This window comes from Thunnus thynnus, chromosome 10, assembly GCF_963924715.1.
Source record: "Thunnus thynnus chromosome 10, fThuThy2.1, whole genome shotgun sequence".
Taxonomy (NCBI): Eukaryota; Metazoa; Chordata; class Actinopteri; order Scombriformes; family Scombridae; genus Thunnus; species Thunnus thynnus.
Genome location: NC_089526.1, coordinates 16,268,562 through 16,284,589, shown reverse-complemented (window position 1 = coordinate 16,284,589; position 16,028 = coordinate 16,268,562). Strand labels below are relative to the sequence as shown.

Here is a 16,028-nt window from a genome sequence, read left to right as displayed (position 1 = left end):
ACTGTGCAACAAATGTGATTTTTATGGGAATTTCAGGATGCATTTTAACAGCTGGCAGTGAACACCAGAAAACAATCGGCATCTTGCCTTCTGGTCCATTTAAACATTCTTCTTCTGTTGAAGAAACTGTTGCACGACACAAACAAGAAGTAATTTATAAAATTGAGACTACATAGGATAAAATACTAGGAGTTAGAATATAACTTATTTCCATAGATACCTGACCAACTAACTACATATATCATAAAAGAAAACATGGTCCTTTTACTGTTCGATAAAACAGTAACAACTGAGATTTTCGTGTTTTTTGCACAAATTCATACATTTCCAGATATTAAATCATACATAGGCCAGCTCTTTGAGTAAGAATATTGATGAAACAATTATAACATATATTGTAAATAATGTGGTCAAAGGTCTTGAAAATATGTTACAGTAAGATATTCACAGATCCCTGAATTTTTAAGGCATAAAGCCCAGATGTTTTTATGATTTTTCTCTGTAGTGCTTTTGTAATGTTATATTGTAGCTTACATCTCTTTATTCTTGCATGCATACCTGTTTTAAACCACCACACAAAATTGTCACAATATTTAGTATTAAAGGATGGGTTCACAATTTTTCAAGTCTGACTTAAAACAATAGTCAAGTGTCCATATGAACGTTCCCCTCCAAATGCACTTACAGTGTCAGTGATGGGGGACAAAATCCACAGTCCTCATTTTAAGCAAAAAAGTGTATCTGAAGCTTATGTGAGGCTTCAGCAGTCTGAATCATTCATATCAACTGGATATCTGCCACATTTACAGTCTTTTTAGCTTCAAATTCCCTCTTTGTGTTTCCCTGTTGAGCTGCGGTGGAAGCATAGTAACAAAAAGAGGAACTTAAGCACTAAAAAGACTAACATTGAAAGATATATACTTGATTTGACTAATTTGGACTGAAGCTTCATATTAGCTTCAGATATGATGTGATACAATCTGACTTTCTTGTCAGTTTACACTGAACTTCATTTTGCTTCCTCAGGCAGTTCTGTTTCAGAGGTTTACGCACATATTAAACATCCAGTTACACATATGACAATTCTCATAGACGTACAAAACATCAAACAGTCATGGCAATCATACATATCACATCAAATCTCAGTTAGCAGCTGATTACCTCACCTATTAGAGGGCAAAAGTTGGTATTCTCAATTTAAAACATTTGAGGGGTCAGAAGAGATTCTGTAAGCAAGTCTGATAATTTTTTTTTAACACATTTTTGTGCAGAAGGAGGCTTGTAGATTTTGGTCCCCATCGCTTACATTGTAAGTGGATTATGAAGGGATCTTCTAATCCCTTATGAACAGGAAGAATGATTATGACAAGGGAAACAACTATTGCAATGTTCATTCTGGCACCTGACTATTGTTTTAGGACATACTTGAAGAAAATGTGAACCCTTCCTTTAAACTTGAACCGCCTCTGTCCACTGGGGGCGCTGTGGTGCTGCTGCGACGTGAGCAGCAGAATTCAACTGTCGGCGCTGTCTGTGATGTGAACAGTCAAATCGTAATGGCGACTGCTGGGACAGCAGACTCGGGATCAACAGCCCCGACAGGTAGCTAGCTGCTAAATATTATTCCTTTGTTGTCTTTAAACGAACACACAAATGGATCTGTGTGATATTTTTGTAGAGATGAGAGTGTTTAAATGCGGTGACTGTGGCTTTATCGTGTCCCGGTTAGCCAGTTAGCTAACTAAGCTAGCAACGAGGCTTTCAGCCTAACAAATGAACCAAGCAGCGGCTAGCTTGTTTAGTTAGCTACCTAGTTACTAAACCTTTATTAGTGCCATTGTTAACCTCACGAAGCGTTAAGCAAGCCAAAACCAGTTATATCGACCTATTGGTTGAGGTTAATAACGTAAAAAAATAACTTAATTACCCCAAACCACGTTGGCTCAAGTGTTGTGTTTTGTTATCAAGCCGGTCATTTCGTTAACTCGCTGTTTGTGTGTTATTGAAGGGTAGCGTTGAGTTAGCTGGACGCAGGAGGTCAAAGGGTGAGGTTTACAGATAAATATCGTTTTATTTATTAGTAAATAAAGGGGAAATTAACGGTAGCTACTCTGTTATCATCTCGCCTTCCTCGCCTGTTCACCCCCTCCTCTTCCCCCGTCTGTCTGACCAGGTTTGTGGTCAAGATAGCAATAAAAAATAATTTTCTATCAAGAAGGCTACCTTCAACACTATCCCCCCATCAGCTACTTTTCAAAGATTCACAGTTTAGGTGGGGTGTTATCAAAATAAATATAGATCTTAATGATTTCCTACATGTTATGCTTATCTAATTAATGAGCTTCTGTTCACCTGATGAAAGGCTGCTTCTCCAGGATCTTTCTAAGTTTTTATAGTTTTTTTTTTTTGGTTTTTATTCAGTTTTCAGTAATTTCATGTAATCATTGTACTTTTTTAATATGGTATTTATGAGATGTATGATGAGAAGTAATATTGAATTATTTGGTAGTGTACAGCATTGTGAGTCCAAAGCAAATTTCCCTCTGGGCCAATTAAGTCTTTTCTTAATATCAGACCGAAGTATGGTGACTTGATGATGAACTGGTCTCTCACTTGTTTTCAGTGGCAACATATATACTGATGAAATGCTTTCAGGAGTTTCTTATTTTCTGAATACAGGACAGATGAGGGGGACGTTGCATCTTGTTAATCCATTTAGTTGTGCGGCACTTCTTAGCTTTCCTGTGTACAGAGGAGTTGCTCTTCTCTGTGTAGCCGCCCAGTCTGAATCAGTGAATAAAAATAGTGGCTTCGACCGCACTCTTGTGGCTCCCACATGGCTGAGAGCCGGAGACTGTACAAATACAAGATACAGCTTTCTGTCAAACACACACACACACACTCACATACACTTGAGTGACAGTAACATAATGTGGTATCCGTACTAGTCCTTATTAGCCTTGTTTCCTAATCGGGCTAAGAACCAGTATATTTATGGAGTCTTCATAGACAGAAAATGATGTTGAGAGACTGTTCATGTCCCATATTCTTGCCTTGTGCAGGCTGCAGGCTACATGTGAACAAGGCTGGCAGGGACTTGTTTAGTATACAGAGAGGAACAGATGGTTTGCCTATTGTCTTAAGTCCAGCCACTGACAAGCTAAAGTCATTGTTAAGTAATTGGGTTAGTCTAATTTCTACCCTAAATCTGCTGCACAGCATGTGTTATTATCTAGTAATATGCTGACACTGAAAATTGCAATGTTTTGAAAAGAACTGCCGCTTATGATCATTTTCATAACCAGTTAATCTGCCGATAATATTCTTTATCAATTGATTCATCTTCTTGGTCAGTAAAACATCAGAAAATTGTGAAAAATGCCCATCACAGTTCCCTATAGGTGATGTCATCAAATGTCCAGGTTTGTCCGACCAACAGTCCGAAACTTAAAGATATTCAATTTACTGTTATGTAAAGACAAGTAAAAGCAGCATATTTTTCACATTTGAGAAGTTAAAACTATTAAGGCTGTTACTTTAAAGATGAAATAAACAGTTAATTAAAACATGTCGTATTGAACAAGTCATTTTGTGTATATATATATATATGTAATAATATAATAAAAATCTAGAATGATTTTGTTAATCGAGTAATTGGCTAATCTTTGCATCTCTGTTTATGAAGCATATGTTCTCATACTTAAATACACTCATGCATTAAGTTGGCGTAGTGTTGCTCATTTACTAGGTTAAGCCATTTAGGCTGACCATATCCTGCTCCACAGATATTAGGACTCAGTTCTGGAGGCGAGCATTTCAGCGAGGTACTCGCATGGGTGTGTGTTTCTCTGTGTGTGTATGTGTGAGCAGAAACTGCATGAGTAGTGACGATATAGTGTGTTGTTTTACATAATAAGAGGGAATGTGGGCAGAATGATGCTCATTGTCTCCCCGGTGGATTGCAGTGTGTCCCTGCTAACTGAAAAGAGATGCATGGCATTCAGTGATGCTGCCATATCATTAACACAGATGAGTTTTCACACACAGGATTGTTACTACAGGTGTATAAACTCCCCAGCATCCTTTTTGTATATATTGACCCGTAGCACTGCAGCATTGAAGCAGCTGTTGCCATTGGTTACAGGCTAGAGGTGCTCACAGAGTGGGTGAGAAAGTAGGTTTAAACAGCAAGTTTATGTAAGGACACAGGAATTCATGTTGACTTTTTCTTTCATTTCAGTTGTGTGCTTTTCTTTCAAAACTACTGTGTGCTGTTTTTGTCATCATGCGTACACAGGAAGTTAAACCCATTTAACTTTTTTATCTGTGGTTTTCCAGAGGTGTTTGCTTGTTGACGGTACAAACTTTCAAGGAGACTACTGCTACCTATGCTGATCAGTTGAGCTTGCTGAATGGCTTAATTTAACAAGCATTAGGTAGTCATAATGTTAGCATATTGGACTTAATCAAAATATTAATCACAAAGTTACCGTGAGATACAAAGTAGGCTGTTGCAGAAAGAGCTAGAAGTGGTACTGTTTTTCAAAGGGAGGTGGTGAATGTAGATATTCATCATCAGGGGCCAGATGAATCTGGAGCAGCCAGCTCAGGGGAGAAGTAGTTCCAGTTCACATAAAGCTGGTGGTATCAAGAGCAACAGTGAGTAACTGTGGCTACATTTAGGTCTGGGCTCATCATTGGCGTTATACTCATCAGCCAGTGCTGGAAATAGCCCTGCTAATTAACCAGCAAAGGGATTCTTAAACCTCCATTAACAAATTCTTCCATGTTAAAAGCTGCCAACTCAAACTTCAAAAGTTTACTCTGACTGCATGGGTTGACATTTACAGGTTTCATGAAGTTGAGTCAACAACAAAGAAACTAGTGGTTCCTTAAGTCTTCAGAGTTTTTCCTTTTAGATTCCCAAGAGTCATTGTCTTTCTCTAACTTTTGTTTTTCTCTCTTTAGGGACCAGCGGCATCATAAAAGTGGCCCCTCCAGAGGTGAATACATCAACAATTGCCTCACTGTATTGACAAAACACGACTGCATTACAGCCCCAAGTAAAGTAAATGTTGTTCCAGTCAACTCTGAGGAGGGAAGGAGAACAAGTTTAGAGAGTTCAAGCCTGCATTCATGTAGTCATCAGCTTGAGACATCCATCACCAAAAGCTCATTGGGTTTTGATGGAAGTAAGGGACTGGCCTGTGTTGTACAGGTGAAATCAGGTTAATAAATGCCTGAGGAACATGAGGACAACAGTGTCTTGTACTTTAGGAGAGTATGCAGTGTTATAGTGCCATAGAAAATCTAAAGAATAACAATAAAAATATGAGGATATTTGTTGTAGGGATGGAAATTTTGGCAAAAAGAGAGAGGCAGGCGGAAAGGACAAACTAATGTAGGTTTATTTGGTACATCTCTGTTACAGTCAGGGCCAGTGTCCACCGGATTTGGCTGTGTCGCATTCTGGCTCCATCGCATCTGTTGGAGACGCTCTGCTGTCATTCTAGCCTGTGTGGCTGTGTCCACCGGCCAGAGCGTCCAACCCACTGCTCTTTTCCTCCAGTCCCACTATCCGAACACGCTGGGTCTATTTATGCCAGAGCAGGAATGCGACACATCCAGATCCTGCGTTATTTACTAAAGCAGAAAACACATACTCAGTGGACATTAAGGTATTGGTCACAGCAGACCAACTGACATTATTTTCATTCCCTTCATCCGCCACACAAGTTGACCTTAGCTCAGAGTTCAGCGACTTTTCAGCTGAGATCATGGCTGTGTGAACACAGGATAAGGTCGTCACGTGAAGATGTTTACCCAATATGGCCTTGCGTACATCTAGCTCTTTACCTTCTATGTTCACAAACACACATCAGGCTGTATTTTATTGTATTTGAATGTTTTCCTCTCTGTCCCTCTCCTCAGATGCCTGGCTCTTCAGGCACAACTCAGAGCATGAAGAAGACTATTGGACACCGGGGTGTTGAGACCACCACGGGAGAGACCACCTATAAAAAGGTTAGAACAGGGCAGGGGTCAGTGACATCAGATTGTTGACACCCACAACACTGAGCAGCAGAGTTGAAAAGTGAAGAAGGATCAGTGTGTACGCCTACGTGTTTTGTGTTTATATTCTAAAAATAGTTTGGAAATTCCTTTGACTAGACACCCAAGAATAGTGAGTGAAACTATAGAAGTCAGAGGCGTAAAATATTGTTTGTTCCAGTGCTTATTATTTTTTTCCTCTCTTACCCCTGCAGACTACATCATCTGCCCTAAAAGGTGCCATCCAACTGGGCATCACTCACACAGTTGGCAGCTTGAGCCAAAAAGCAGAACGAGATGTTCTCATGCAGGACTTTGTGGTGGTCGAAAGCATCTTCTTCCCCAGGTTGGTTACGGAAGTCGTAACTGAGTGAATGTATTGAATTTGTGGTTTTATTTTTGGGGTTCATGTAGATTCTTATGGTCTCTCTGTCTCTTGCTCTCTCTCGTGTGTTTCAGTGAAGGCAGTAACTTGACTCCGGCTCATCACTACAGTGACTTTCGTTTTAAGACCTACGCTCCCATTGCCTTCCGTTACTTCAGAGAACTGTTTGGTATACGGCCAGATGACTACCTGGTCAGTACTTAGACCAAACTCACACTGCTTTTAACTTACACAGATTTATTTTGAACAAATAGAATTATTTAGGTCAGCCTTTTAGCGAGTGTGATCACCTTTTGAGACTGAAAATGTTTTGCACATGGTAAGAAAGTCTCACCTAATATTCTGTGGTGTTTCTCTGCAGCGATTCAGCATTACAGTCATGTGATTCAGTCATCCATCTTAATGTGCATCTGATGTAACAGATACACTAATATTTTAATCAATACAGCCGTCTACACGGGCTGCGTGTCAGCTTGTATCTGCCATACCCATGTAACAGCAACCCAAAGCTTATTTTTATGCTTTTCTTCTGTTTTACATGTGTAACTATAGTAATTGTATATTGGGCTCTGAGTGCTGCCAAAACGCAGGTGACCTACACTCAATACTGCACCTGAACACATCCTGTGTAGACACAGATAGAAGACTGAAGTTACTGCTGCTGCTCTTCTTACACTAGACCCCCTGTGTAGGTAGACTTGGACATAGGCTACTCCCAGCACTTTTTGTCATATTTAATAACAGTGTTTTCTCCAGCGTTTTCTTTCTCTGCTGACAGTTTCTTTATGTCAGCATTTTGAGATTTTGTGCTCCCGTTTAGAAATTGTTCCATGTCTCTGTACGTCAACCACGCCAACAAAGCAATTTGTTGCAATCAGGAGTCGTGTCAGATGTCAATGTGTTTCTATCAAGTGGCCAGTTGGTGCTATTATGCACTCAAAATAAAATAAAAAAAACTCAAGCAATGTTTTTATGTGCTTTTTATTTCATGTTAACTTATTTATGCACCCTTTCTGTGTCTCCTCTGCAACATCCTAGCGACCTCCCGGGGGTACCCAACCCCCAGGTTAAGAACCACTTGTTTCATTTAATTAGAGCTCTGGTTATGCCAACATGTGTGCTCTGTTTTGACTGGATACTAATGCACTCTTCTGTCTCTTGAAGTATTCTCTGTGTAACGAGCCACTGATCGAGCTGTCCAACCCTGGTGCCAGCGGATCCCTCTTCTACGTCTCTAGTGATGATGAGTTCATCATCAAGACTGTTCAACACAAAGAGGCAGAGTTTCTCCAGAAACTCCTTCCTGGATACTTCATGGTGAGAAGTGGGAGTGTGTTCAGTATGAGTGATGATAATTTCAATAACCATAATTATCTGGAGAGTAGGTGCCTTGAATGAGTGGGAACTCTAATCATGTTTTTCCAATTTCTTTTTTCCTCCTCCTTTCTAGAATATAAACCAAAACAAGCGCACCCTGCTACCCAAGTTCTACGGACTCTACTGTGTTCAGGCAGGAGGCAAGAATATCCGTATTGTAGTGATGAACAATCTTTTGCCTCGGATCATCCCCATGCACCTCAAATATGACCTGAAGGGCTCCACCTATAAGAGACGAGCATCACCTAAAGAAAGAGAAAAGGCTGTTCCCACATACAAAGACCTAGACTTTATCCAGGACTTGCCTGACGGCCTGCTGCTGGAAGCGGACAACTACAATGCCCTGTGCAAGACTATACAGAGGGACTGCTTGGTGAGTCAGAGAGACACTTGTTTTTCATTGACTGATTTTTATTCAAGTAGCATGCACTCAAGCCTCTCAGCCCACATGGAATTACTGGTTACATTTATATGCACTGTTGAATATGCAAGTATATTAAAATTCCTAAACAAGTTCAGATAGTACACCAGCAGAATACATTATCATTGTGCCATCACATAACTACCAAATAAATATATCGAATCAAACTTTCTGACCAACAAATCTTAATAATCGCGGTGCTCAAACAAATTTGCAGAAATACCAAAGATATTTTAGAGACAGTCACTTTATAACTCAGGTTTTTCCAGGTCGTCTTTTAAAAGGACCAACCTAATGCCAGCAAAAATTAAAATTTAATTTTTCCAATGACATAGTGGATAGATTTTGTTCTGTAGGGTACCAATAAATATTATAAAAAATTGTGTTCTGCACACAAATGGACAGACTAAGCAACAGCCACGATAACCACCTTTGAAAAGGTAATACTTAAAGGAAGTGAAATTAGTTATTTTCTCTTAAACTCATAATTTTCTGTTTCTTTTAAGGCAGTTCTCAAGGTTGTTTGTTGCTTAGTATGGAACTCCAGCACTGCTGGCAGTCGAAGGATCAACAGGAGTCTAGTGTTTAAGAGATGACTCAAGCTTTCATGACACTGCAAACTAATACTCTGTTTACTTTGAGGGATGATACCTTTTCAAATGATGGAAGTGGCTGGCGGCATTTATCATTGATGTTAACACAGGATATCTTTATGTTCTATATAATTTAGTTGATCAGTCTTGGGGAAAGTCAAATAATACACACGGCAGAGCCTTTAGAGGCTAATCCTTCTTTGTGTTTGCTGAGTCACTGTTACTTTACTTCTACAGTCCATACATTTACATTCCTCTGGTCTAAATCCACCTATCAACACTTTTGAGTGATCTTCTCTGTTAACCCAACCAGCACGACCACTCTGTCAATGTGTTGTTGTGACTGGTTGTGTACTATTGTAAAAGCGAACTGTCGCTGTCTGATCGGGTATTGGTGTTGCTCATCTGTATCTCACCCTAATTTTATTGTACAAGTATTATGGAGGTATACAAGTATTGTATGGAAGTCAGTGACAATTTGACCCTACTTCTCACTTGATGTATTAACTCAGTAAACACTTTCTAAATGAGTTTATGGTTTCAGTTGCTAGTATCAAGTCTTCAATACAGCATGATGTTCATTCTTGTAAATTGTGGTCCCATTTAATTTAAATTTGATGATAAAGCAGGGTGCCTTAGTGCGTGGCTACATTGTGATTGACAAGTTGCTACCACGGCAACATAAACAGGGGTAACCCCAGATTCACAGAGTGAAGGTGTAGCCATAGTCGTCGTTATTTCAGTGTTTTTTCTGTTAATGAAAGTTAATTGTAATATTTTTGTCACCTAAAAAAGTCTTGTTCAGCGTTTGATTGTACTACCACTTTGATTGTCAGGTGTTCAGTTTTCCGATAAGAACATTTTGTTTTAATGGTTTTAAGCCTGTTTTTTACTAGCAAAAAATAGCATTAGCATTATCACAGTTAACCATAGACTGTAAATGCACTGTGTTAACCAAGCTACCAGCTAGCATTAGGCTCAGCTCCACCCTCTTGTCCAAATATGGTCACTTCTCGTCACTTCTGGCTCTAAAATCCAAGATGGTGATGGTCAAAATGCCAAAAACCAATGGGTGACAGTGCCTATGTCCATTATTTTTACAGTCTATAGGTCCTATCAGCCTATCCTTTTTATCCTATTTAGATGGCATTGGCATTGCTAAAAAGAATTTTTAACCTTTATCCCAGTCAACATTTTTGAATAAGGTAAATGCACCTCTTTTAGGGTCAACCACTCTCCACTATATAGATATATTTTTTAAAAATGTTACATTTTAACATTAAAAACAACATTAAACTTTTGAAAAACATTTTTAAGCAACAAAAAAGTACCACAACACAAACAATGCTCATTATTGAAGCAGCATCCAGTTTTAGGAAGTATTAGGCTATATCATTCAAAATATTTTGTGTGTAAAAGTTTGCAAGTGTTTCCTACTATAGTACTATCGTACCCCTCTATTCAATCATCTCTGTCAGTGCACTTCAAACCATTAAACTAATCAAAATACAAAAGAAAGCTCACCAAAACACTGCTGTCATCAAACTGTGTGTGTAAATTTCATGTCATGAGGGGTTGCTCCGATTGCTGATCATGTCAACTCAATCATTGTTTTTGTATGTATTATGTAGCTCTTACAGAGTTTCAAGATCATGGATTACAGTCTGTTGATGGGCATCCACAACATGGAGCAGGCCTGTCGAGAGCGGGACCGTGCTGGGGGCAATTCAGGGGACAGTGGGGGATCGGAGGGAGCAGTGACCCCAGATCAGCGCCGGCCGCAAGCCCAGAAAAGTCTGTACTGTACAGCCATGGAGTCCATCCAGGGGGAAGCTCGTGGAAAGGGAGCTTTGGATTCAGAAGATCAGTGAGTCTTATTGTTTAACCAACCACCAGAAGAGCTGCGTTTGAACTGCAGTGTTTGCTTTGTAGTGTAATCTGTGACTGGGAAATGACAATTCAGTGATCTGTTGTTTTTGCTCTGGCCTTGTCCTTCCAGCATGGGGGGTATCCCAGCTCGTAATAATAGAGGAGACAGGTTACTGATCTACATCGGCATCATTGACATTCTGCAGTCCTACAGGTTGGTGTCTCATAGCATCGAAATCAGTTCCTCTTTCTTTTTTAATTAATAAGCAAGCTTCCTACCTACATTACCCGTTATTTAATTTGCAGTATATCATTTAATTATGTCCTACTCTTTAGATTTATTAAGAAGTTGGAGCACTCCTGGAAGGCCTTGGTCCATGACGGGGTAAGAGCCAACACACTAATTAAAGAGTCTTTAAGTGCAGAGGCTCAGAGAGAGATTTATGGCCATAAATTGTGTTAATATGAAACCCATATCTTGTAGTAGTAAGTTTTGGTTGCATCTAGACTTGAGTACATAATATCAGACTCTAATAGCTCTGTTACTGTTTTAATTGTAGGACACAGTCTCAGTTCACAGGCCCGGTTTCTACGCAGATCGTTTCCAGCAATTCATGTGCAACACAGTGTTCAGGAAAATTCCACGTAAGTATGTGTGTGTGTTTATTTTTAAATCCCCTGAATGGAAGTTAATATCATGATGACCTGACGGTGGAGAAAACACAAGAGTGAAAAAGTCTTGAATTGATCATTTCTCCTTTTTATGTCCTTTGTCATCTTCAGTAAAACCATCACCATCTAAGAAGAGCCGTGGTGGAGGTCAGGGGGGGCTCAGGAGGGCCCCCACCCTGGGAGGTCCGACCCCACTCTCCCAACTAACAGGACAGTCATCTGTTGACTCCAGACTAGTCTACCACAGCCACTATAAAAGCACAGACTCAGAGGCTGACAGCGGTAAGAACTGAGGCATCACAAGCAAAGTAATCAGAACATGAAGAAGATTTGCGGTTTATTGTATCCACAACTGCAACTTTTCTCATAGCTGTACTCAGATTGGAGGTACTGGTGTCGAAATGTGCAATAATCCGGTTTCCTGTTGATGATTTGCTGTCAGGCGTGCAGTTGGGCAGACCAGATCTTGTTCCGAGGACCCCTCCGCTGGTAGAAAACTCTGCTGACTGTGAGGCCAACCTGTCCACCTCATCACTAGGAAGCACAGGAGTTCCCTCCACTTCTCCCCCTCTACGGTAAAAACATCACCAAGATAATAATACTCTGACTTTAATTCTTCCATTTCGCTCTCACACTGTTTTTATATCATCTGCTCTGACTTTTCTCTGTAGGTCTGTAGGGGTGGAAGTGCACAAAGCGGCTAACACAGATCACGACCAGGGTGCTTCCCACAGGTACTGCTGGTTCCCAGACAGCAATTATTGGTCATAAACATAAACAACCTCATCAAGTTGTTTGTCTCACTTGTCATCTTGTCTCATTAATTGCATTTGTTCTGTTCCAGTTTGGGAGCAGAAGAGACTGTAGATAATTCAGGCAACCTGTCCGGAAACGAAGATGTAGTTTCACTATCTGACATCATCCCCGAGACCAACATCTGTTTTGTAAGTCTCAAAAATCGTGCACATATACACACATCACTACTAAAACCATGACATTATGAATTAGTAAATGGTTATTAGTTGTAAATTTCTTATTCAGCTTCATAATCTTGGTATTGGTTTGATCTTCACAGTAAAAACGGACACAGTGCCATCTAAAGATGAGAAGTTTCTGGAAGAGGTGAGGTGGGCGGAAGTAAGGATAAAGAGAGTGAAAGTCACCCGCATCCACTGTGGACCCTCTGTTGCACCTCTGTTGTTTTCTCAGCCCTACAAGTATATACAGAGGATGCTGGATGAAGCAGCCAGGTGGAGTGGAGGTTGTGACGAAGCAGAAAGCAATGGTGGGATCGGTGGCAGTGGTGCGTGCACACATTTGTCCACCCAAAGCTCTGTTGTCTTTTTCTTTAAACACCTGGAAAAAAAAGGCTCATGACCCTGAATTGGCAGCTCTTTAGTAGCTCCGGCAGCATTACATTAATTAAACAAAGCTTTTTTTTTCCCCCCATATTCACAACATGTATGTCTGCTGCCATGACATAATCCCAACTAAATGATTAGTCATATGTTGTAAAAAGCTCATGCCCCAGTCACCAGCGGATGACGAAGAGTCAGTCATCCCACCCACTTTTTCACAGCATGAAGGGCATGCGAGTGGGCACAGACAGCAGTTCAGCAGAAACACACACAACACTTAAAAGCACATGAAGGGCATAGCCTGCATTTGTCGAGTGACTTTTTTTTTTTTTTTTTGGCGCTGTGTCTAAGTGGGTTCACATTTCCATGACTCACACTCTAATGTTCCTGTTACCACACATCCATTTCCCCTCAGCACTCCTCATGAGCAGGCGCACTCTGAGCTAACAGTGGTTCTCTCGTTCGTCATCGATAGAAATCATTCAAATCAACACTTGCTGCCTTCCACTCTACAATCATGTATGCATTTCATTTCACTGATTGTGGATGTGCAGTATTTGTTTGAAAGCAGATTTTGAATCAGACCTATTATGATCATTTAGTCTTTATAAATTATTCTGCTGGAAGCCATGGTGGTGCTGCAAAGGTCCGGCTAGATCTTACCACTGCTGAATGTACATTACTATGTTTTTTTTCTTATAGAATGTGTCTTATTAACATGGCAGACCACATTGTGCAGCCCTGAAAATCTCCCCCTCTGATGTGACCATATGTGCTAAAATATAAATTCATACAGAGAGAAGAGCTGTTGACAGCATTGCTGGCCAGTAGATGCTGTTAAGTTAAGTCACGCTATTAAGTTAATAGAAGAATAATAATTTCCAGCTACTGTCACATGTCTGTCATGTCTGTGCCTTTACATGTTTTGTCCCTCCACTAACACGGGATGTATAGCTGACTTTTTTTTTTTTTTTTACAGGTTAGTGCTCTAGTAGCAGATACAAACCTGCCTTATCACTATAGCTGAAGTCATCAAACTGCCATTTGTATGTCTGGATCAACCAAACAATTGTCAGGGTTTAAAAGAATTTCAGAGATTTTAACGCAAACACTATTACAATCCCTTTTGGTTATCTTCTCCCGACATCAGGCAGTTAGGATGTCTGTCTCTTTATTGATCATTTCTGCTGGTTACAGAAATGACCACTGCCCACATCCACTCTTGGACCAACATTATTAACCATGTGTATAACCAATTTTTGTATTTTTTTTGTATGTAGTAGTACTCAGCTTTTACTTGGCTATTCATAAAAAACTGCTTTTGTGTTTTCATGAAATGTTTTATGTTTATCTTATTGTTTAGAGCACTAAACAAGCTATTGAGGTGGCTGGCAGAAAGCTGTTTACCCCAGTGATTTCCGTTACAGACATTTTTTTAATCACTACCAAGTGACTGTAGCAAACCTGAAGATCTTAGACGTCATCTCATCGAATGAACTGCTGTTCGTGTTTGTTAGGCACATGTGGTCTATGCAGCAGAGAGGGAGAAAAGGGGGGTGGGTGGGGGTGGGGGGTCGTGAGTTGTGGATACAGAAAGAAGGAAAATTACTCATTGTTCATCAATGCACATTTGAGGATTTAGGACTGAGCCTTTTGTATTATGAGCCAGTCGTGGCACCAAAGAGAAAAGCAGAGGAGACGGGTGAGACGTTCAGGATCCAGTACAGTCATGAAAATGAAATTAGACACTCCTGGACACCTGCATGGACTGATATGTTGTATATGGTAATAACACTGGGTTGACCTGTGTTTTTAAAGGATCTATTATTAAACTGGATGTTTTTTTTTTTTGGTTTTCTTTGCTAAATAGTTTCATGTCTGATAAGCTGTATCTGACACAAACCCTAGTCCCTGTAAAGAATTTTTTTTGTTTGTTTTTTTTTTTTTTTTTCTGAAGAATTGGTTTACCACGTGGCCGGAGACATTTCAAGATTCACCACCGCATTCCTGTGAAATTCATGTTTAATTTACTACATGTGTTGTAGCTAGTAGAACCCCTCTTTTACAATCTGTTGTCTAGTTGAGATGATGTATTTGAAAATACTTATTTCTGGTATTATGCGAAAACTTAAAATATCGATTTCAAGCAGATCAGTTTAAAGTCATTTTCTGTTGGTTTAGGGAGAAAAAGCCACCAAAGAAAAACACTCCAATGCTCCAATACTTTAAGATTAGACAAATCCAGATACTATTTGTGACAGCTGTATTATGTTACAACTCTTGCAGACCTTTTTTTTTTGTTTTGTTTTTGTTTTTTGGGTCGGTGGTACTGTGTAATTGCTGGATACAGAGGAGTTTCTGTTACAGTTGTTATGTACTACACCATGGCACAAGAAAAACGTAATCCTTCGGTGCTTAAATGTCGGTGCACTAAGTGTAGACACTACAATATATTTGAAGTAATGCAATATAAACCACAATATGCCACCTTTCAGTTCAAAGAAGTATATTTATTAATATGATTGATTGCTGTTGGCTGAAATGATAAAGTTGTATTATGTATCTTAGATGATTGTACGTATACTGTATACTGACAGAAGGATGTCTGAAACTTTATAGCGTGTGTTGCCTATGAAGGGGGACTATTTGACAATTTCACTTTTTATATTTCATGTTTAGATTGTGATATGATAGATATATTCTCTCCATAATGATTCTGGGTTGTTAATCTCCCATGCTTTTCTACATGAATGTTTCACACGGCCCACGAGCCAATGTTGCTGGTTGTCCTATATGCTTCAATTACTATATTTTTACTGTGTATAAAATGTGTATATGTACATAGGAGTCACTGAAATGCCTTCTCATGCAATATGTGCTGCCTGTCCCTCCTGCCATGTTTCAGTTATGTGGTGGTGATGTTTTCATGTCTGATTTTAAAGGATTAAACATATTTTCTAAATCTTGGTTTTGGGTCTCTTTGTTAGTGGATATTATCTAATTTCCTGTCATATGGTGGTTGTGAATATGTCTTTGTGTCTTATTTTTGTTTTGTTTTTTTAAAGTCCCCTTCTCATAAAGGTGTTTTGTTTCTTGTTCACGTGATTCTTTGTTCTCACCCCAAATTTGAGTCTTAAAGTGTGTATCTACGAGCATGATTTGTGACATCACAGTTTGGAGGCAATCATGGTCCAGTATACAGCTTAGACAAGTGTAATGTGGAAGCTTGAAGCCTCCAGTGCAGATAAACTGAGAACGGACTTTACAGTGAAGCAAGAGACATAAACTTTTGAAATGAAAAG

At 39.6% G+C, this 16,028-nt stretch overlaps 1 protein-coding gene across 2 annotated transcripts; it reads left to right on the top strand.

The window, feature by feature from the left end:
• Positions 1 to 1,530: 1,530 nt before the first annotated feature.
• LOC137191426 (phosphatidylinositol 4-phosphate 5-kinase type-1 alpha-like) lies at positions 1,531 to 15,693 on the top strand. 2 transcript variants are annotated; one of them, XM_067601493.1, is made up of 17 exons: positions 1,532 to 1,602; positions 3,786 to 3,824; positions 4,969 to 5,003; positions 5,932 to 6,024; positions 6,267 to 6,397; positions 6,511 to 6,628; positions 7,601 to 7,753; positions 7,887 to 8,186; positions 10,459 to 10,694; positions 10,827 to 10,910; positions 11,033 to 11,081; positions 11,257 to 11,341; positions 11,480 to 11,650; positions 11,811 to 11,943; positions 12,040 to 12,102; positions 12,213 to 12,312; positions 12,444 to 15,693. In XM_067601493.1, the coding sequence occupies exons 1-17, from the start codon at positions 1,557 to 1,559 to the stop codon at positions 12,444 to 12,446; spliced, it is 1,839 nt and encodes a 612-aa protein (XP_067457594.1). In that variant the 5' UTR covers positions 1,532 to 1,556; the 3' UTR covers positions 12,447 to 15,693. The 2 variants fall into 2 exon arrangements, with proteins under 2 accessions (XP_067457595.1, XP_067457594.1); XM_067601494.1 differs by lacking the exon at positions 3,786 to 3,824 and having other exon boundaries at positions 1,531 to 1,602.
• The last annotated feature ends 335 nt before the right edge of the window (positions 15,694 to 16,028 follow it).